Raw genomic sequence first — 23,457 nt, 5'->3', positions numbered from 1 at the left:
TTTTTTTTAAAAATCCATTGTGTACATTTTGTACTTCATGAAAAGACTTATTTGTATATGTAATTATTATTGTACTCTATATGGTATATTTTGTGCATTCTTAAATAAAAATACTGTTTGTCATTAATGGCTCTGTCAGCTTACAACTCTGTTCATGCTCTCGCGACCTTGTTGCATTCTTTTAGGTTTAGGTGGTCAGTAACCACTGAACGCTTGAGGTTATGCGTTTAATCTGATGGAGCCTTTGCAGTTCTGTTGAGACTTGATGGCAAAAACAAGCTGCAGCCTCTTGAGCTTTAACTACATGTACTTAACTCTTCAAATTTGTAAACAGGTGACCATCTATACATGTGAATACTGAGTCTCAAAAGAAGATTTGTCTTTATTTAAATTTACACATTCTGTATAATGTTTTCTTAGCTACAGTCAAATGGGTTACATCACCCTAACAGCCTAATTTGTTATTTTTCAAAACTGATTTTGGCTTAGCCAATGACTGTGGATGTGATGTGAACTGGAAGGATAGCCAATTACTGTAGAAAGGAGTAGAGAAGAAAATTGTTGTGTTCTGTTAGTACATTGTGCAGACCAAGTACCATAATTCACCACAATAAAAGTGACAAAAAGATTTTGCACCTGCAACGTTGTTACTACAAATCTTACGCTACAGTTAGCGTAGGATTTCATATTTTTGTTACGTCTTATTTGTATTGTCTTTCAGGATGGATTCCTTGAGACACATTTCCACCTACACGTCTGTTTGGGTATTATGACACATCTAGTTTGGGGAAGGATACCCGTGAATTTTGGCGATTAGTCCAGTCATATAGAATCCTATCCAAATAGTAAAAAGAAAAAGACCTTCCAAAAAAGTTAGCGGACATTATCCTTTCCTGGTAAGACCATACATATTTGAGAAAAACAATGTCAAACCATTTTATTAATAGTTTTAACAATGAACCCTATAACAATGTTGTTTTCAGCAGCCCTTTTAATTTTTGTGTTAGTCTTTTGAACGATAATACTTATTTGTCTGTTAATTTTTGTCATCTTATAATGTGTTTGCCTTCATTTAGGTTTTGTTGACAAAAAAAAAAACTTTGTGCCCTCAGTACATTGCAGATTTTATTTCAATTAAAAGATAAATACAGATGAGCTGTCCCGAGCCAATCGCATAGTCTCACTCTCCCTCCCTCCCGCTCTCTACCTGCTCTCTGCTGGTCAGGCAGTGCACTAGAATTAACGATGATTGACAGACGTTTGTGTCTAATCATGCCAGAGACGTGAAGTTTAGAGTGCCGCATGCGTCAATCATCATTTACTTTGTTAAACAGTTGCTGTGGCAACTCATTGTGTGTAAGTGAGCAGCTTGAGCGGATTTGAGGGACTACTCAATAAAGCATTTAGTTTATTCTTGTTTAAAAATAATTCGGTGGGACAGTAGCATTTATTAAACTTATAATTATTACATTTGAAGTGCTTAGAAATGATTTATTAAAATCATATTTTGGAAAACAAAGTTAAAAAAAAACATGTCTTATATTTATCTCTTTCCAATGCTAAATCTGTATGAATATATTGAACACATAAAAAAACTTTTTTTTTTTCTGGGGGGGAGGGCTACTTCAATTTTTTTTGTTTTTTTTTTTGTTTTTTTATTGGGCACGCAAGTCTCATGACATACTGAGGTGACAATTGAGCATTTTCCCCTTTTTTAACATGTCAAAACAAATCCAAACAAAAAACCCCAAGTTAAATGAACGAAAAAACTCCCGCCAAAAGAAAAACCACCCTCAACCCCCACACTACCCATGGCACATATCTCCAAAAAAACGTCACTGTTTTTAACTTATCGCAACAGGTTCTGGTCCCCATTAACCGTGAAAAACGATGGATCACTGTACTTAAAAAAATAAAGGTTTCCAACTATTTCGAATGAACATTGACAGACGAGCACATATTATAGCGTATATCTACAAGGACAACGTCAGCTTGGTTATAATACACACTCAGCAGGAAAACAGCAGATGATTTTCAATTAATATACCCACCTGGACGCCATGAACTGAAAGTTTAAAACAAGTTGTCTGAGAGATTTACGTTCGCTGTTAGCATTAGCCTAATGTTAACTTGAACGTGAATGCTATGCTAACGCTACGGGCTACATTTTGTGGGTGATTAACTGATGATCCCTCAGCACAGGCCTTTAAATGCTAAAGCAACATTGCATATTCTCTCCAGCCAAGAAAACAAATCTTACCGTGTGTGCAAGTTGTGTGAAGACTAGTGATTCGGGAAGGGGCTGGGCACAGCACGTCACCAGTGACACAACCAGACACTGCTACAATGCAGGTTAACTACAGTGGGGAGAACAAGTATTTGATACACTGCCAATGGGTTTTCCCATTGGCAGTGTATCAAATACTTGTTCTCTCCACTGTATAGAACTCCATATAAATGTCACATTGTAAACATGTGACAGAAACGTACGCATTTTTGTCTAGTTCTTGTCTCGTCAGACGGAAACTGGCATTAGTATCCTTATGTTTTAATCTCCCAAAACACGTTTGTAGCTCGTTATCGTCTCATCATCGTCATGAAAAAAGTGTTCGTTGATGAAATATTTTCGTTATTGTCATTTTTGACGAAAACAACACTCCCCCTAAACAGTTTCAAACTCATCTTACATTCCCCCTAAAAATGTCTGTGTTTTGGACTCTTCCACTAGAAACAGTGGCGTCATAAGACCGTCAAAAGACAGTCATAATTATGCCATGACACTCATGATCATTAATGAATGTTGCCAAGTGTCATCCAGCAAATTATGTCTTTTGAATGGATGTAAAAGATCCGGAGAGGACATAAATGGAGTTTGTGACAAAATTTGCCGAATGATCATTAAAGTGCCTGTGACACGAAAACGCACGTTTATTTCATTGTACGCGCTGTATTTTATGCTCCTGAATGAAATGGACCACTTGGGTGTGTGAAAAAGCGATCGATATGTTCAATTTTTTGAATCCCGCGCTATGAAAATGACAGACTTCCGGTTTCGGTCTTGCATTGAGGAGGAGGGCGCTGTGACGTGTACGGGAGAAGGAGTCCTCTTCACCATACAGCCGTACTGTTGTATGAGAAGGACTAAGGATTCATCTGATTTTGCGTATTAATTCGTTTATTTTTCGCATCACGCCAGCCAAAAGGCTGCAGAAAAATCTTGCTGTACGAGGGAGTGGTGTGTGAGCCTTTTTGGGGTTTCAAAAGGTTCCCATTCATCGGTGGATATTGGCCAAAACAAACCCTACTACTGTGGGACCATGGGACCTACGAGGAAGTGAGTAAACATCGTGTTTTGTATTATGTCAAATACTGTGATCATTTTAATATGTAGGTGGCTTGCATTTTGTGGCTGACATGCTCCTTGTCCCCTTGGCCGACGACCGGCGGCTTGCCGCCCATCCCCCCGCCGGGAGAGCACTATACTCGGCTTATTGCCCTCTTCATGTGCCCGGTGTTCTGTCAAATTTTCGTAACGATCAGAAATTGCAACTTTGTGTTAAAAATAGCCGCGAATACAGCGATTACAAAGTAAACACTATGAACTTTCTTTAAATAAAGGACTACTTACGTTTGATCATAGATGGGCATGTAAAAAGCTGTCCTGATAGACATATTGTCATGTTAGCTGCATAATAACTGCAGCCGCCCTCCATCACTGAGTCTCTCGCTGTTTACGACTTCGCCGTTTGTTAAATTATTATTGTGCCATATTCGTGTTAACAGTTTGGCAGCTACACGCTCCTCCGACGTCGGCCGGTTTGTTCGGCGGTCATTACCCATCTGCATCCCGCAAACAAGCCCTCTGCCCTCAGCAGGGGAACGACGAGTTCTAACTTGTTCGCCGCCGGGCGGGTTGCCGATCGGTGAAGACAATCGACAACCCAGTCGTCATGTGAAATGATCCGGGCTAGTTATGTTTGATTTTCCGCTTCGAAGACTTTAAAACATCACTTGGTTCGGGTTAGCATGTCGGCTAGTTGTCACGCCTCTTGATTTGTTTACATTCGCTGAAGCCGGGGAAGGGAAATGACATAAGCCCGATTTAAGTGGCATAAAAATTGTTCAGGAGGTGCAACAGTAAAGGTGAAGTCGACAGTTTTGACCATTATGGAGTAATTTTGCCATGTCGTCCTGAATAAATGCATTTTTAGTATTTCATATTCCATTTAGCACAAGGCTGTGATTTCTCATGACCATGCCATTTATTTAGCAATTGGGGGAAAATACTTAGCTAAAAAGAATATCCTGTAAAAATATTGGAGTAGAGACTGAAACAATGACGTTTTGCAGCTCTCTTCGTCACGTTTCCCTCGTTCTGAATAATTCCTCCTCAATGGGCTGCATACTAAATCAGATGAAATCGTTACTCCGCTGATGTCATCCACCTGTTGGGGACGCTAGAGTCCTATAATGGTAGGCGTGGCTAACCGGCAGATTAAAAGACTCATTTCTCGTCATCTGCGCTTTGCTAAATTGTTTTATATAGTCGAATCGTCTCAAAATATGATTCTAATTCACATAATAATGCTTTTTTTCTCCTGTTGTACGCACTTTAATGACATCGGTCATAAGCATTTATTAATGCTCATAATAGTGTCAGGTCATAGGTATGACTGTCTTATGACAGTATTACAACACCACTTTCAAATAAAGTGTTACCAAAATAGTCATGGTTGGTGCAATACTACAAATTTCTATAATACTTGTCTTAACTTGAGTTAGAAGTGAGCTGCAGACTATGCCAACTAATTTTGGACAAGAGACGGTACATCCTCGATTGGTCGCCAGTAAATTGCAGGGCACAAACTATAGACAAACATTCCAACTTGAAAGTGAATTTAGTCTTCAATGAAGCTGTTTATGCAATATGGGAAGAGGCCCAGGTACCCCAAGCAAACTCACGCAGGCAGACAGAATGGAGCTGTGATTCAAATTCTAGACCTCAGAACTGTGAGGCAGATACGCCACTGTTATTACAAAGTGCTGAAAAAATGCAACTCAATTGACACGTGAGGAAAACTTCAACCTACACAGCATCCTATATTTGAATGTCTTGTCTGATTCTTGCGGGGACATTTTGGGATGTGGTCTGCTTGTGGCTACTCCAACTTCCACAAATTTTCAAACCCACAGACTCCATACTTTAGAAAAATAAATGAAACAGAACATTAAATTTAGCAAATCAGAAACACTAAAACATGAGCCATACATTTACATGAAGAATGGAATGTTAAGTACATGATAGGTTTCCTATAATGGATCCAGGTCCATGTTATGCTGTGTTTGTATAACCCGGGTGCTTGTGTCGGAGGTGGGGGCGAGGGGCGGGGTCAGGATGCTGAGGCCACCACTGATTCGCCACTGTGAGCGTGAGGAGTGGGACGGGAGCTAGCTGCCAGCTGTGAGGGGAGCTGCGAGAAGGGCCAGCTAAAGTACAAAAAGGAACAAAGAAGCAACACCTAACAACTCAAACTCTTACACAGGTTGAACCCATCAAGTCTACCTTTTGCAAAGGACTCTTCGTCATCTGAAAAGGTATGATCTATCGTTATTTTCAAATTCTAGGCTTGAGGTGAAATTGTATGTCTCATGTGTCACTCGAAAATTTCGATTACACAAGATTTTTTTTCCCAGTTTCAGTGCTCAGCTGATTTTTATCTTACCTCGTCAATCAATGCATTTATTTGACATAACTATATACTCTATAATGCAAGTTGAGGCCAATAAGACCCACTTCATTGTATTACTAGGTGAAAGTGGACTTATTTTTGTGAAGATAGATTACTTATTGATTGGCATTGCATGGACAGCACTGTTAACTTTCCAAATTTACTTAGAGGCTAAAAAGACATCAACAAATAGGCCTAAATTCAATGCATAATACAATTATACAAGTTTGTTGTTGTCACAAAGTGTGATTATTTCAGCAGTGGAGTTGAGCATTTCTTAGAGATGCAATTTGAATACCCCAAGTACATACTCCAATGAGATTTAATACAAAGTTGTATCACAAAAGGTCATAGTTTTTGTCGGCAGGTACACATTTTAATGTTTATTATTGAAAGTGTAGTATACGGTGGTGCATCAGAAATTGATCATTTACGTTTGTTTTTGTCGGGAGGTACACATTTGAATGTTTATTATTGAAGGTGTAGTATACGGTGGTGTATCAGAAACTGATAATTTACTATTGTGTCACCTGCATGTAGATAAAATAGCAATACTTTTAAAAAAGTAAGGTTCTAGAGCTCTGTAAACAATTTACATACAACAACAAAAAGTCTGTTAAGACAAGGCATGTGTAGGTATGAGATTCTGACGATATGGTAACTTTAAGCCAAAATATTAAGGTTTCATGGTATTGCAATTACACCTCTAAAATGTGTGAGAGAAATCAGGGTTTAAAAAACACAAAAACTTTTTTCCATTTACCAGGATTTTTATTTTTCAAAACATATTAGAAAATTAGACAATAAGTATCATGTTAAGTTAGAATAAATACAAAAAAACCCCCCAAAAAACTGAAAAGTTCAGAATGAAAATAAATGCAGTCCTCTAGGTGAGCCTAAACCCACAGCCACAGCTCAACATTATTACCATCAGAACAAAAATAAATGAATTATTTTTTTAATAAAAAGCACGTGTGTATGACTCGTATCATGTTTGTAATACACACACTCTCTTTCTCAACACAGACAGCTGCCAGAGAGAAAAAAAAACACATGTTGTACCACTGCTAGACACACTAAACATGCTGGAGTTAACTCTTGTAGTTGGTGGGAAACATTCATGAAAGTGCTTACTAAAGGTGGGAATCTTGGGTTACCTAACGATTTGATTACGATAACCATTCAGAGGACCCCTCTCGAGGTATTAGCGGCTTTTAATGTTTCGTACATTAGTTACAAAAATCCTCTAAGGCTTAAATAAACTACTATTTCAGTATCAAGTTAACAGTTCAACACAGTAAATAAAACACTCAAGTCCCCATTCTGTATCAGTAGCTTTAAACTACAATCGATTCATTTAATGTTGTGAATCAACCGTTGAAGTTGTTAAAATTGCTCCCGTTATTTCATAATTTCCCTTCTAATTTCGACGTGAAAGTTTTAAAACTTTCATCATTTAAAGATAGATGCACGTCAAGATTTTGACGATTTAGGAGTGTTTTAGATAAAAAGTTTATTAGGTTCGCTAGGAAGGTTCGCTACAACAGCCTTCCAGAGAAGTCTACTGCTTTAAGATGGCGGCTGTTTACTAACGCCGGCGAGTCTGTCATTTCGCATCTAGTTTTTGATATATGTGCTAACGCTGCCGAGTCTGTCATTTCGCATCTAGTTCTTTATTCATATGATATCTACCGTAGCATCATTTGGGCGTAGTTTGTAGCGACTGTCAGCCGCATTCAGGTATTATTGTTTTTTTATCTAGCGGCATGAGTTAAGCCAGAGCCGTGAGTTAAGCATGATGTTTACTCTCAGTCCGTTCCTCATTGCGTCCCGAAGACCGCGCTGACTGTTTTAGTTCTGCTTTACTTGGCATATTTCAATAATCAGAATTTGGATGTTTGAGAATCGTTCTCAAATCTTCCACGGCCGAATCGCGAATAATCCAAGAATCGGTAATTTCGCACACCTCTAGTGCTTACTAACCTTTAATTTTGTATAAATGCGAAATCATATTGGAGGTACTACCTCCTCGGCAGCCACCCTCCGCAAACATGTTTTACATGTCAGTTAGCCCTTCTCCTCTAAGTCACGGCTATCTGTAACTGTTCTGTAGGCGAAGTATTCCCATACCAGCGATTTCATTTTCTTCGATGGGGGAAAAAGTTGAGGAGTTTCACCTCCTCCAGCCATCGTGCAGCACAGCTGACTCACTGACACTGAGCAACAACCGGTGGGGGAGGGTTGAGCCTTGCTGCTGCAAGCGAGGGATTTCTCCCAACATATTTGGGACATAAAAATAGCTAATACCGTAGGAACTGTATGAATGGAAAATTTTTGCAGTTTTGAAACTGACATTTTCATATCACGGGATACCTTGAAACCAGTAATCGGCACATGTCTAGTTGAGACAATATTTGATTATCCTCTTTCTTAAAGTCGAATTTTCTATTCAGCTCTTCCTATCATCATAAATCATCTTTGGGTCTTACACTAAATTATTAGTGAGGAACAGCTTTCCCATTAAGGGCCATTTTAACGTTTAACCTACAAGAAAAAAATCATGAAATATGATGAATTGCTTACGAAGTCGATATATGGCAGAAAGAAGTATCAGTATTAGAGCAGATGGTGAAACCTCAGGAAGTAGAGCTCTTCCACAGGTTTATGATTTACTTGACGGCTCTTCCTGCTTACTCTCTCATGCGTGCTCCTGCTGCAGTTTGTTTGCCAGTTGCTATGATGTCAGCCCTAAAACTATCTCCTCCCCATTGGTCATCGTCTTCCTCTGCGCCTCCTACTTTCACTGTCTCCGTTCCTTCTATCGAGTCCTGAAACATTCCTCCCAAAGGGCATCTGGTTCCCTCGGCCAACAATCCCATGGTTGGTCGTGAAATATCGAAGTGAAGTAGAATTTCCCTGAACTTCAGCAGTAGTACCTCCGGGCGTAGTTGAGATAAACGACAGGGGAGGCACTTTTCATGCCGGAGCTAACATTTGCTCTTCATTAGGCTGTCACAGAGAGTGAGAGGGAGAAAGTGGTCTCAAATTATAACTTTCTGTCTCAGCTAAGACTAAATTCTGTATATCACTGTTTGGCAGTCACATTCGTTTTTTAAATGTAATCTGATCAAATCTGCTAGTGATTCCTGAAGTGCTGCTGAGGCCAGAAGAGGAGGCAACTCACGACCAAACACAACTGTTGCAAAACTGTTCTCTCCCTTCAAAGTAAAGTAACACACACCACAAATTGCTCATCTCATCATCCCTGTCCGCGAATCTGTTCCAGACTTCACTATAACTCTTCGGCGATATGGAAAAGCATTAATATTCAAACATCCCAAAACACCAACCAACCACTGAAGTCATACAAAGTTTGAACTACTAGCAACCAGAATCAGATTCAGTGGAGTGATGTAAACTGAAAGTCACGTCAGTGCACATCAAAGTTTGAGCATGATGGTTTGCTATTTCTCTTGCTTTTGTGCATCTTTTTTCTTCATAAAAAACAGATTAGCTTTAAAGAGCATACGACAGGAGAAAAAAAGTCTTAAATAGCATTATTATGTGAATTAGAATCATATTTTGAGACGATTCGACTATATACAACAATTTAGCAAAGCGCAGATGACGAGAAATTAGCTTTTTAATCTGCCGGTTAGCCACGCCTACCATTATAGGGCTCTAGCGTCCCCAACAGGTGGATGACGTCAGCGGGAGACTGGGCTCATCGATTTTACTATTCAGCCCATTGAGGGGGAATTATTCAGAACGAGGAAAACGCGACGAAGAGAGTCGCAAAATGTCATTGTTTCAGTCTCTCTACTCCAATATTTTTACAGGATATTCTTTTTATCCAAGTATTTTTCCCCAATAGCTAAATAAATGGCTTGAGAAGGACCAGTCAGCCCGTCGAGGGGGAACTATTCACAACGAGGAAAACGCGACGAAGAGAGCTGCAAAATGTCATTGTTTCTGTCTCTTTACTTCAATATTTTTACAGGATATTCTTTTTATCCAAGTATTTTCCCCAATTGCTAAATAAATGGCATGGTCATGACAAATAACAGTCTTGTGCTAAATGTAATATGAAATAATAAAAATGCACTTATTCACGACGACATGGCAAAATTACTCCATAATGGTCAAAACTGTCGACTTCACCTTTATTGTCGCACCTCCCGAACGATATTTTATGACACCTAAATTGGACATGTTATTTCCCTTCCCCGACTTCGGAGAATGTAAACAAACCAAGAGGCGTGACAGCTAGCCGACATGCTAACCCGAACCGAGTGATGTTTCAAAGTCTTCGAAGCGGAAAATCACACATAACTAGCCCGGATTATTTGACATGACAACTGGGTTGTCAATTGTCGTTGCGGATCGGCAAACCGCCCGGCGGAGAGCAATTTACAGTTCGTTCCCCGGAGGAGGGCGGCTGCAGTTGTTGTGCAGCTAACGTGCAGCTAATTTGCATGAGGAGAGCTTTTTATATGCCTATCGGTGATCAAACGTAAGTAGTCCTTTATTTAAATAAAGTTTGTAGTAAGTAAGTCCAATGGTCTCACAGTAGTAGGGCTTGTTTTGGCCAATATCCACGGTGAATGGGAACCTTTTGAAACTCCAAAAAGGCGCACATGCCTCTCCCTCATGAAGCAAGATTTTTCTGCAGCCGTTTGGCTGGCGTGATGCGAAAAATCAACGTATTAATCCGCAAAATCAGCTGAAGCCTTAGTCCTCACACACAACAGTACGGCTGTTTAGTGAAGAGGACGCCTTCACCCGTACATGTCACAGCGCCCTCCTCCTCAATGCAAGACCAAAGCCGGAAGTCACTGATTTTCATGGCGCGGGATTCAAAAAACTAAATAAATATAGCGATCGCTTCTACACACATCCAAGCAGTCCATATCATTTAGGAGCATAAATATCGCGAGTATTATGAAATAAACATGCTTTTTCGTGTCACATGCACTTTAAGAGGAGGTGGGAGAGCAACAGAAAAGGGAAAACAATGAGAAAAGAAAACAGAGGAGGTCCTCATATTACAAAATGTAAACTAAAACAAAGTATCTAAAAATAATTTGTGCAGTGGCGCAAAACTTAGTTACCCCAGTACCCGTTTTCCATTTGATTGTTTTATATTTATAGCCCATAAAGGCTATTTATCCAAAAGTGCTGTGTATACTGTAGCGATAGAACAATTATCTGCGCCTATTTTTGGAAATTTGACGTACATTGATCGCTCGTTTTTCGCGGTTAATGGGGACCAGAACCCGCTGCGATAAGTAAAAACTTTTGTTTTACTTCATAAAAGCAGCATGTGTGCAGATTCTGGATCCCATTTATATACAGCAAGCTGGATTAAACAGCATTACATAAATTAGGGATGTCCACCATCCGATCCCGTGATCGGAAATGGGGCCGATCGCGCCATTTTTCAGAGAAGAAAAATAAAGTAGAAAAATGCTTGTTTTTATTAAATGCTTCATTGAGTGAGTCCGCTCAGGCTGCTCAATCCTACACAATGAGTTGCCACAGCAACTGCTTAACAAGTTAAACGATGATTGACGCATGCAGCGCTTTGAAATTTCGGCTTCCAAGCGTCTCTAGCTAGATCAAACCTTAATGTCTGTCAATCATCGTGAACTTTAATAAGTGAGTAGTACCATGGGATCACTGTGTAGAGCAGGGGTGGGCAAACTATTCCACAAAGGGCCGCAGTGTGTGCGGGTTTCTATTCCAACTCATCAAGAGGAAAACTTTTCACCAATCTGGTGTCTTGTAAGCGCAATCAGTTGATCATAGTCAGGTGTTTCTTGTTCAGGCAGAAACCTCATTGGTTAAACTGTCTGTGGTGGATCAATTGGAACGAAGACCAGGACCCACTACGGCCCTTGAGGACCGATTTGCCCACCCCTGGTATAGTGGTATTGCCCTTTTTTTTTTTTTTTTTTTTTTAAATCCGACCTGCCAATATGAAAAAAAATCAATTTATTTCGTCTCAGATGCAGCCACGCCTCTTTCTCCTGCCTGCTGTCTCCTTCACTACTATTTACCCCGTCCTCTGAATAGTTAAATGGTAATGGTAAATTGAGTTACACTTGTATTGCGCCTTTCCATCTTTTTAAGGCCCTCAAAGCGCTTCACACTGTATCCTCATCTACTCATCTACCCACTGATGACATGGGGTTTAGTATCTTGCGCAAGGATACTTAGACGGGGTCATCAAGGCTTTCTTTTCCGTAGAAAAAATTCAGAGAGCTATTTATTTAACCTTTTATTCAACATTATAAGAGATTTTTTTGAGTCTAGGAAATTCAAGCTCTTCTGGAGCTATTATTTTCTATTTGTGTGATTCAATAAGCATGCTTTAGGCATTTGAATGAAGTTCAATGTTTGCATTACTAAAAAATTTTACGCCAATTTTTACAACAAATGAATATAGGCTCCACAAATCGGTTATCAGCCCTTCTAACTAAGGTATGAGGTTTGAAGTATCGGGCCTAAAAAACCCATATCGGTCGATCTTTAGCAGAGGTGGGTAGAATAGCCAAAAATTTTACTCAAGTAAGAGCAGCTTTACTTAGAAATATTATTATTCAGGTAAAAGTAGTCATTCAAAAAATGTACTCAAGTACAAGTAAAAAAATATTTGGTGAAAAGAATACTCAAGTAATGAGTAACATTGTGAGTAACTGCTTAAGATGTTTAATTTTTTTAATGCTATTTTTTTTTCTCAGCACAAAGTTATCAATATGAACAGTTATTATTATACTGAACTATAACATATTACATAAGCACATTAAGACAAAGAAATACAACAACAACAAAAACATGGAAATCCCAGCGAGAGAAAAAAAATCTACAGAAATTAAGCATTATTCGTCCAAAGAACACGAGTGCTCTCTAGTGGGGAAAACATATTTCCTATTATGTTACTAAAAGGATCATATATCTGGTTTTCCATGGTCAGTCGGTGCCAAATAAAAACTAGGAGAGCGATGAAAAATCTGCGCTTTCGAGTCATGTTGACAGGGGCGCTCAGTGTCAAATACTTAATTTTTTACGGCGCTTTAAAGACGCCACGTGATTAAAAAGGCCGGCGTGATCGTAGAACGGCAAGCTTGAGTCTGATTGGTGTAATGGAGTCATGTGCTTATTATTGTGACATCTCATTGGTGAAACTGGTTGAGCCAATTTTAGCGACTCTGGCAAAAAAAAGGAGTAAAATCTAATATTTAGAATAAAGAGGAAAAATGTTGCGACTAGTGTAGCCCATAGTAGCGGAGTAAGAGTAGCGGTAATTCTTCACAAATCTACTCGAGTAAAAGTAAAAAGTATTGCCTAGTAAAACTACTTTTAGAAGTACATTTTTCTCAAAAAGTTGCTCAAGTAAATATAACGGAGTAAATGTAACGCGTTACTACCCACCTCTGATCTCTAGTATACTGTAGTTAAGACATTTGTAATTACACAACAGTACAAATTACTGACAGACCGGTGCAATCCAACATGATGTATTTGACTGTAGGTTACATCACCAGAACACATTCCGTGTACAAAGGAAGCTGACTATAATTCATAGCAGTGAGCTATATGCCAATCAATTCCGTCAGGGGTGGAGTGAATAGAGAAAGAATTAAACATTCGCTGTGGAAAGATGAGCGGAAATCCAAACAGAACTCCTCTATGACAATTCAATATGAATCTGAATAGTTGTTTCAAATCTCCTTGCTAATGTTCATTTTTTTTGCTTCCATCAGCTGCATCATGTTGCGCCTAACAATGACTCAATGCCTTATAAGCACCATGCTCTACACGTGGCTGCTGTGCAATGCCCAAGGCGAGTCCGGCATTCCGGCAATCCAGCTACGTCTGGTTGGAGAAAAGCGAAAGAAACATGAGGGCCGAGTGGAAGTTCTCTACAAAGGCGAGTGGGGGACAGTCTGCGATGATGACTTTTCCATCTACGCCGCCCAGGTGGTTTGCAGGGAGCTCGGCTTTGTGGATGCTGTGTCATGGTCGCCCTCGGCCAAGTACGGCAGGGGACATGGTAAGAAAAATGACTGTGACTCATTTCACAAGATTTTCATTGAATGTTACCCAATCAAAAGGATGGAGGAGGATACTTAAAAACCAAGAGCCAGCATGTCGTAAGCTCCGGGGTTGCATATTTTGTCTGATATTCTTATGTCCAATCAGTGCAGTCAAGGTCTGATTTATTGTACCGTTTTTAATATTAGAGAGGCCAAGGGAAACATGGCAATCAGCAATGATTATTGTGAGTTTCTGTGCACGTGTTTGAGGCCTTGGGGGAATTCCTGTATTTGCGTAAAAAACACTGATCACATTGCCACCTCGAGACCAGCTGCTGCTGAATGCCTCAAAGCAGCCATGATCAAATGTTTAAATTAACATTCTGGAAGTCAAACACTCAATAGATGTTATGCTACATGATAAATACTTTACATACTGTAAGCTAAACAAGAAGAGGCCTCATTATAAACAATGGAATCTCTATGACGTACTTGCTTACACGTTGGGTAATTGATTGTAATATATCAACGAAAGACTTGTGTATTAGATGGAAGTAACAAACCAAATTTTTAAAAGGACAGGTTGTTAATTGGGATGTTTGCATTTTTCAATCTTCACATTTTCAGTCATTAAATTAGTCAAATGGTACATGAAGCAGATACCGTATTGCTCAACAAAAAGGCCACCAGTAGTTCTTATAATGCCCTTCCAAGCAGTCATTCTGAAGGTAACATCATAAGCGGATTCTAAGGGGGGGGGGGGGGCAGGGCCCCCCAGGTGGCCGAAAGTGTCATTGCATGAAATTGACTTTCCTATATATAAGTTTTAAAGCAATAAAACAGCACAAAAAAAAAAAGAAAAAATATATATATATAATGGGTCAAAATTATTTTTCGAACAGATTATGTGACTAGCACCTTCCGGTCATTTGCTTTGCATATAATTTTCCCCAGAAAAAATAAAAAATAAAAAAATTAGGGGAGGGCAATTTTATTTTTCAAATATTTGTTTTTCTTTGATTAAAAATATTTTTTGATTATCAAAGCAACTTTTTTGGGAATTGAATGATTTAGACACAAATGTCCTACCCATAATATGGCCCGACACAAAAAGGATTGCTTCAATCAAAGAAAACGTTTTCAATGAAAAATTAAGTGTTCAAATGGAAATTTTTCAATCTCAAATACTTTTTCGCATTCAAAAACGTTTTCTATGATTAAAGTTTTTCTTTTTTTGATTGAAGTGATTTTTCTTTTTGAAAATATATATTTTTTGAAGCAACTTATTTTTTGATTGAATAGTAAAGACAAAAACGTCCTAGCCAAAATGTGGCCCAAACACAAATCAAAATTACTTAAATCAAAAAAGTTGCTTCAATCCCCCCCAAAAATTCAAAGAAAAATAGCTTTCACATGCATTTTTTTTTTTTTGTTTAAAATTTATTTTTGCATTCAAACACATTTTTTTTTCATTGGATAATAAAGACACAAATCTAACTCCATATGGCTCCGCCCACGGGATACAATTTTTGACTGGGGTAACTATATTGGCACGACACCGGCGGGCATACTATATCTAATGGTTGACGATCTTAGCAAAAAGTATTGCCTAAGCAGCCTGATTTAGAATTCCCCCTCAAGAATGATGGGAAACAAAAAACGCTCATTGTCAACTTACTATTATAAATATTCTTGTAAGTTAATTTTATAGCTGACACTGCGTTTCGGGATCATCAACATGTTGTGCCCCCCTGCCCCAAAAGTCAAACTCTGCCTATGGGTAAAATGGTAACTAGTTGGACAGCAATAATATTACACTGAGTTCTGCTCCATTCAAATATAAAAGAGGCAAATGCTTGTTTTCGTCAGATAAGTAAAAAAAAAATATGCCAGTCAACTAAAGGCCTTGTAATAATAAAAAAAACATAGTTCTTGTAAATATAATACACCAAGGTGTTGTTAACATAAACTCTGCATAATTAAATATAATAATGCAAGTGCATAAAAAGCTTCAAAAATAATGAAAAGTCAAGCCCTTTTTTCCCATTCTAAAATGACGCGCTGAAACTATGTTGTTTTCTTCAACAATGAGGACAACGAAAATATTTTGCCAACGAACACTTTTTTTCATGATGATGACAAAATGACAGAGTTTAAAAAAGTGTTTTGGGAGACTAAAAGATAACGAGATGAATGCCAGTTTTCGTCTGACGAGAACGAGACGAAAATGTGCCATAGTTTCTGTCACATGTTCACAATGTGTGACATTTTATGTGTAGTTAGCATGCGTCCTAGCAGTGTCTGTGTCATTTGTGACGTACTGCACCCCCAACCACCTTTCCAGACTCACCAGTGTGTTGTCTCCATGCAGGCTTGCACACATGGTAAGATTTGTTTTTCTTGGCCAGAGATAATATGCAACGTTGCTTTAGCCTTTAAAGGCCTGTGCTGAGAGATCATCACACAACTCGCAGCAATAGTATAGCATTTGCGCGGTGAGCGTCCTCAAACTCTCTGACAACCTTTTTTACTTACAGTTCTGGGCATCTACTGTAGGTGGGTATAATTCATTGAAAAAATGTGCTGTTTTCCTGCTGAGTGTGTATTATCACCAAGTTGGCATTACAGACGAAAACATTTTTAGAAAACGTCGGCTAAAATTAAACAAAATTTGTCTACAGTTTTTGTCAAGAAAAACTAGACGACAAACACATTTTTAGATAAACACATTTTTGGATGACTAAAATATGACTATGACTAATAAGTATTGTTGTCCAAAAGATTAAGACTGAGAGGAAAATTAAAAAGGCTGCTAAAAATAACACTGCACTGACAACACTCCACTCAACAATTAAGTGTCAATCACAAACCATCAATAATAACGATAGCAGCGCATGCATGTACAAATACAGTGCCCTCCATAATTATTGGCACCGCTGAAAAAGATGTGTTTTTTAGCTTCTAATATTTTTTTAAAATTCAAATTATATGGGACCTTAATGGAAAAAAAGAGAAAAATCCAACCTTCAATACAAGTGCATTCATTCAGTGGGGACAAAATCCCACATAAAGAAAAAAATATTTGACATCAAATAAGGTGTGTCACAATTATTAGCACCCCTGGTGTTTATACTTTGTACAACCCCCTTTTGCCAACAAAACAAGGTCTGGGACTGAGATGGCCATGGGAGGAGCTTGATTTTGTGTCTGGTGAACCATTTCTGTGTAGATTTGGCCATATGTTTAGGGTCATTGTCTTGCTGAAAGACCCAGTGACGATCTTCCCATCTTCAGCTTTCGGGCAGAGGGCAACAGATTTTGATTTAAAATGTCCTGGTATTTCAAAGCATTTATGATGCAATGCACCCTGACAAGGTTCCCAGGGCCTTTGGAAGCAAAACAGCCCCACAGCATCACTGACCCACCCCCATACTTCACAGTGGGTATAAGGTGCTTTTCAGCATGAGCATCTTTCGTGGCACGCCAGACCCACTTAGAGTGTTTGTTGCCAAAAAGCTCAATCTTGGTCTCACACAAAAATACACACGGTCCCAGGCTTCAACTGGGACTGTGTGCTTTGGTCAGATGAGATTATTTATGTTGCCTTCCACCCTGCAGATCTCTCGCACACCCCCATAGCGGATGTAACCCCAGATCATGATTTTGCCACCACCAAATTCACTGTTTTGTGGAAAAAGGTGGATTTTCGGATGAATCTCCCATTGAATTACACCACAGTCGCCGCAAATATTGCAGGAGACCTACTGGAGCCCGCATGGATCCGAGATTCACTCAAAAAAACAGTGGAAGTGGGTGGGTTTAAGGCAACATAAATAGTCTGAAGTTTTTATACAGAGCAGTAAGGGATAATTCACACCTGTGGACAGGTTAGAGCCTTCAATTCATCTAACATGTTTTTGTAATTTGATATTATCACAAAAATCACATCATGAAGATCTCAAGTGATAATTCTAACCACTAATCCAACATGATGGCCTCATTACATACTAGATTGTGTCGTAATAACTCATCTCACACTACATTCCGAGTTCAGTTTCAAAAGGAAACGAGAGGGAAGCTCTTACCATCTGAGCCAAACAATTTTTAATCACTGCCAAGTTATAAAACAATACATCATAAGGTTTGCGAGTAGGCTAATTGGAACAAGAAAAATAATATCAATAAAAACATTGGAGGTACATTCTGTCCCTCGTTGCCTGCTTGAGTTAACTACAAATATTAATTAATTGCCTCCTGTCAATTTTTTTAGTTAGTGTTTGTAAGTGTCAGATGCAGTAAAGGTAATCCTAGAATTTTGGAGGGATTCAGGAAGACTACAAATACTGGGTATCAAAATGTCAATCAACCCCATTCCAACTGCCTTCCAAATTTCGTCTTAAATAAACATGGAAGGGTGTTACAAATTAAGGTGTGTAGACGAGTATACTGTATGTGTGCATGAAAACCACCACACAAGCTGTTTGCATGGAAACAATTCGTCTGTTTTTTTTTTTGTTTTTCTTGGTGTAGACACAAGGTCATAAAAGTAATTAAGGGGATTTTCCATATCCTCTCAGTATAAATAATGCATCAGGGAACTAAGGAGAAGGAACAAGATGCTTTAAAGTAAATGAAGTATAAACGTAGACAATTGGTAATCCTGACTATGTGTTATTCGTATCCCATTTAGAAATGTTTACAAGCATCTTAGCTGCCAACATTAGATTTGCAGCCCTAACATGATAAACGAATGGACATGTCTTTGGTAAAGCCATTTAAGGTCCCGACTTACTAAACTCCTACTGCACAATTTCAAATTCATATATTTCTGGGAACACTTAGAATAGCAATAAAAGCTCACTGCTCCCTGAATTCAATCCCCATAAGTCTAGCAAATACAATTTAACAGAGTAATATAGTTTTATCACAACTGGCAGTGCCGTTATTGATTGAAAAGTTACACTGGGTCCAGACTGGGAAAACGACATATTTTGAGACACAATGAAAGATGTTCCAGACAGCTCAGTGACAGATCGGTTTAAGTTCAGTTGTGTTTTTCGCATGTTCAGGATGCTCTTTGCAATCATATTGGCTCAAAATGACCAGCAGCTGGTGATTTGCTTGGTTACAATTGTGTGGTTCATTCAGCTGAATACAAATGATGCATTTGACCACTTTAATTAACTGGGTTTGCTCTGCAAGTATAGTCAGGTGACCAAACATCCTGCGTCAATTGCTATTCCTGTCAATTTAAAGTGGTATGAAAAGTATCTGAACCTTTTGGAATTTCTCACATTTCTGCATAAAATCACCATCAAATGTGATCTGATCTTTGTCACAATCACACAGATGAAAAAACAGTGTTTGCTTTAACTAAAACCACCCAAACATTTATAGGTTTTCATATTTTAATGAGGATAGTATGCAAACAATGACAGAAGGGGGAAAAATAAGTCAGTGAACCATCACATTTCAATATTTTGTGGCCCCTTTTGGAAGTATTAACTTCAACCAGACGTTTCCTGTAGCTGCAGATCAGTCTGGCACATCGATCGGGACTAATCTTGGCCCATTCCTCTCTACAAAACTACTGTAGTTCAGTCTGAATCCTGTGATGTCTGGCATGAATCGCTGTTGCCACTCCAGAACGTGTATTTGGTTCTTCTGAAACAACTCTGAAGTTGATTTACTTCTGTATTTTGGATTATTGTCTTGTTGCGGCATCCATCCTCTTTTTAGCTTCAACTGTCTGACAGACGGCCTCAGGTTTTTCTTCCAAACGTCCTGATAAACTTTTGAATTCTTTCTTCTATTAATGATTGCAAGTTGTCCAGGCCCTGAGGTAGCAAAACAACCCCAAATCATGATGCTCTCTTCACCCTGCTTCACGGTGGGGATGAGGTGTTGATGTTGGTAAGATGTTCAATTTTTCCTCCACACCTGACGTTGTGTGTTACTCTCAAACAATTCAATTTTGGTTTCATCAGTTTACAAAATATTTTGCCAAAATGTCTGTGGAGTGTTCAAGTGCCTTTTTGCGAACATTAAACGAGCAACAAAGTTTTTTTTTTAGACAGCAGTGGCTTCCTCCGTGGAGTCCTCCCATGAACACCATTCTTGGCCATAGTTTTACATATTGTTGATGTGTGTACAGAGATACTGGACTGTGCCAGTGATTTCTGTAAGTCTTTGGCAGACACTCTAGGGTTCTTTTTTACCTCTCTGAGTATTCCGCGCTGAACTCTTGGCATCATCTTTGGTGGACGGCCACTCCTTGGGAGAGAAGCAACGGTGCCAAACTTTCTCCATTTGTAGACAACTTTTCTGACTGTCGTTTGATGAACATCCACACTTTTAGAGATGTTTTTGTATTCTTTCCCAGCTTTATACAAATCAACAATCCTTGATCACAGGTCTTCAGACAGCTCTTTTGACCGAGCCATGATGCACATAAGACAATGCTTCTCATCAAGACATTTCTTACTAGGTGTGTGTTGCATAGTGGGCAGGGCAGCTTTAAACCACTCATCAGTGATTGGGCACACACCTGACTTAGGGGCCGTTTACACGGTGACTCTACAAGAATACGAAAAATTTCAAATTTGCATTTGCGTCTCCATTTGAACAATGTCGCAATTCTGCATGAAAACGACATAGTATTCATGCCACGCCCTAGGGGGCAGTGCAGGTTTACAGAGAATGATGCACTGTGACCCCACCAAGCTCCCTCAGCCCAGAAAAAAATATGCCCGCCCACTCGAAGCCATGTCATTTTTCTTTTGTTCAAAAAAGCACAAAAAATGAAACATTCAACATAGTTAAAAATATAATTAAAACAGTAAATTCAAGCCGACATTCCGCCATTTGCTGTTTTGAATGTTTAGTAGAACCACTACGCACGCCCAATGTCACGTGTACGAGTGCTGACGTTAATGGCGCGGTCTCGCGCTGCAGGAGCCTTTGATATGCATGCCGAGGAAGCCCCCCTCTACCCCCCGCATTCGGATTCTTCCACTTTGGAGGCAGGATTCAGACTTTTTCGTCTTCGCCGACACCATATGCACGCGAGGCGACTCTGCAAACTCAGTCATTGCGTCTTTGTGTCGCAGAGTCGCCATGTAAACTGCCCCTTAAAATGTTTGGTAAAAATTGGTTTCAATTGGTCTTTAAGTCTCCATAGGCAGAGGAGTCACTTAACCCCCCCCCCGTCCTTTTTTGCATACTATGCTCATTAAAATATGAAAACCTATAGTTGTTAGGGGTGGTTTTAGTTAAAGCAGACACTTTTTTCCATCTGTGTGATTTTGACAAAGATACGATCACATTTGATGGTGATTTTATGCAGAAATGTGAGAAATTCCAAAAGGTTCAGAAACTTTTTCATACCACTGTAGATAAGAAAATGACCTTTTTTTTAACCAGATGATTGAGTTATGCAACTTTTAAACAATTTGATTCAAGTGCCAAAAAATGAAGGATGGATGGTTACTTATTTTCATATACTATATCTACATAATTTCTTTGCTTTCTTCTACTGTAGGCCGCATCTGGCTAGACAATGTGGATTGTAACGGGAGAGAGAAGAGCCTCGCCGAGTGTCGGTCCAACGGCTTCGGAGTGACCGATTGCAAACATTCAGAAGACGTTGGAGTGGTGTGCTCCCAACAACGCATTCCAGGCTTCAAGTTTATGCGGACTCCGGCCAACGGCGAGGAGGTAAGATCCCGCGGAGAACCGCATACCAAAAATGCAGAAAAAACATCAACTACCCAGAAACAAATAAATGATGGTCCTTATACAGTAAAATAACATACTGTGAATGTAAACAACAGTATGAGATCATTTGACTACAGAACAAAATTTAAGTTGCAGCCAAGAATAGCTGCAAATGCCGACGTGCTGGATATACAGAGGGGGAAAAAAACACACATACTTATAGTGTAATCCCTTCAAAACTAGAAACTGCAATTTCTGAAGAAATTGCGATGGGGCTTTGCTGTGGTAGATACAGATCTAAGACCCGCCCAGTTGATTTGGGGACATTTTAGGGACACGTCCTGTTGACATCAGGTCACTTGCTGTTGATTTGGGAACATTTTGGGGACACGTCCTGTTGATATTAGGTCATTTCTTGTTTATTTGGGGACGTTACGGGGACACATCATGTTGATATCAGATCATCTCCTGTTCATTTGGGGACATTTCGGGGACACATCCTGTTGCATGACTGTCAGTTGCATCAACTTACTGTATTGGCCGAATATACGACGGTGTTTTTTGCATTGAAATAAGACTGAAAAAGTGGGAGTCGTCTTATATTCGCGGTCTAGACATTATACCCATTCACGACTCTAGATGGCGCCAGATATCATTGAAGCAATGTTCTGTCATGACAGATCTCAGCTACTCTCAAGTTTAACCAGTTTGCATTATTTTATTGCAGTGTTTTTCCTTATTTAGATTTGTTTCAAGACTACAGTTACAGTTAGACTTCACTTTGATGGTTAATGCAGTTATTGCAATTTTGTTATTTTATCACAATAGATTACTTTATTTACATTTCAAAAACCAGAAGCCATTAATTTATGAATGTGATTGCACTTTAGTTTACATATTTAAATGTTCAGATATTAACATTTGAATGAGGCAAAATAACATGCTTTTTCTCTCAAATATATTGTTATAATCATTTGCTTCAGATGTACTGTAATTATTTTCTGTATATAAAAATTAATTCGGTTTTCAAAAAGTCTTTTTTCAAACTTGAGTTTTAATAAAGAGGGGGTCGTCTTATAATCAAGGCCGTCTTATATTCGGCCTAATATGGTACTTGGGCGCCAGTTGAATGTCAATGGGCTGTAATGGTAGTTTTTTGGTAAAAAAATGACAACCACACAGGTTTTTCTGCCATTGAAAGTGAATGGTAAATTTGGACGTACATGGTTTGCCAATGGCATCCCATTGAAAATGAGTGGGACAGTTTTTGGTGAATTTTTTGGGTAAGTTTTTTCAACTTTTATGCCCCTTACCATCCTGGAATTTCTTATGTGTCAATTATGCAATTTGGTCAAAATTGTAGGACTAGATATATTTAGTTTTTTCTTTTTCAAAAAAACCCACATTTACGGGCGAACGGAAAATTTGGGGGGGGGGGGGGGGCATTCGAAAAATTCACTGTTCACTGTGTCACGCGAAAATTTTGGTCATTTTGACATTGAACAGTAATGGTCGGTCAAACGGTTTGGGCTGTGTGGCGCGCCGAAAAAACGCCATTCAAAAAAACAACAACAAAAAAAAAGGAATTTTACTATCTGGGCCTTTGCCTTGCAAAGCCCCATCTAATGAATCTGACAAACGTCAAAAGATATACTGTTTAAAGTGATCCTTCGTATGTTAATTCAAGACATTTAAAGTTAACAGTTTCTGTTATCGATATACTTTGAGCTCTTCTGCGCTTTTAAAAAGAGGCTAAGGATACTGTACGCATCATACAACCAGTTGTTTTTTTCAGATATAGTAACCAAATATACAAATAAAACCGTATGAAAACCTTGAGACATCTTGCACGTGCCGGTCAGACATTTTGCACAAGTGAAGTAATGACTTTGTCAGGCTTTTTGTCTGCTCAGCACTCATCTCCTCTCACCCCCCTTGGACATTTTGGAAAGGTTTACCCCCCCTAACCCCCA

General features: G+C 39.0%; 1 protein-coding gene across 2 annotated transcripts in view; it reads left to right on the top strand.

Annotated features, from left to right (window-relative positions):
• The first annotated feature begins 5,445 nt into the window (after nucleotides 1–5,445).
• loxl2a (lysyl oxidase-like 2a) overlaps nucleotides 5,446–23,457 on the top strand; it is an 80,907-nt gene continuing 62,895 nt past the window's right edge. For both annotated transcript variants that reach the window (XM_057846526.1, XM_057846525.1), the window contains exons 1-3: nucleotides 5,446–5,595; nucleotides 13,496–13,785; nucleotides 21,309–21,484. In XM_057846526.1, coding sequence (XP_057702509.1) covers nucleotides 13,503–13,785; nucleotides 21,309–21,484 — 459 coding nt within the window. In that variant the 5' untranslated portion in view covers nucleotides 5,446–5,595; nucleotides 13,496–13,502. The remainder of the gene's footprint in view (nucleotides 5,596–13,495; nucleotides 13,786–21,308; nucleotides 21,485–23,457) is intronic.

This window comes from Corythoichthys intestinalis, chromosome 9 (assembly GCF_030265065.1).
Source record: "Corythoichthys intestinalis isolate RoL2023-P3 chromosome 9, ASM3026506v1, whole genome shotgun sequence".
NCBI lineage: Eukaryota > Metazoa > Chordata > Actinopteri > Syngnathiformes > Syngnathidae > Corythoichthys > Corythoichthys intestinalis.
Note: the sequence above shows the minus strand (reverse complement) of the source record. Positions and strands in the feature narration are given on the sequence as shown.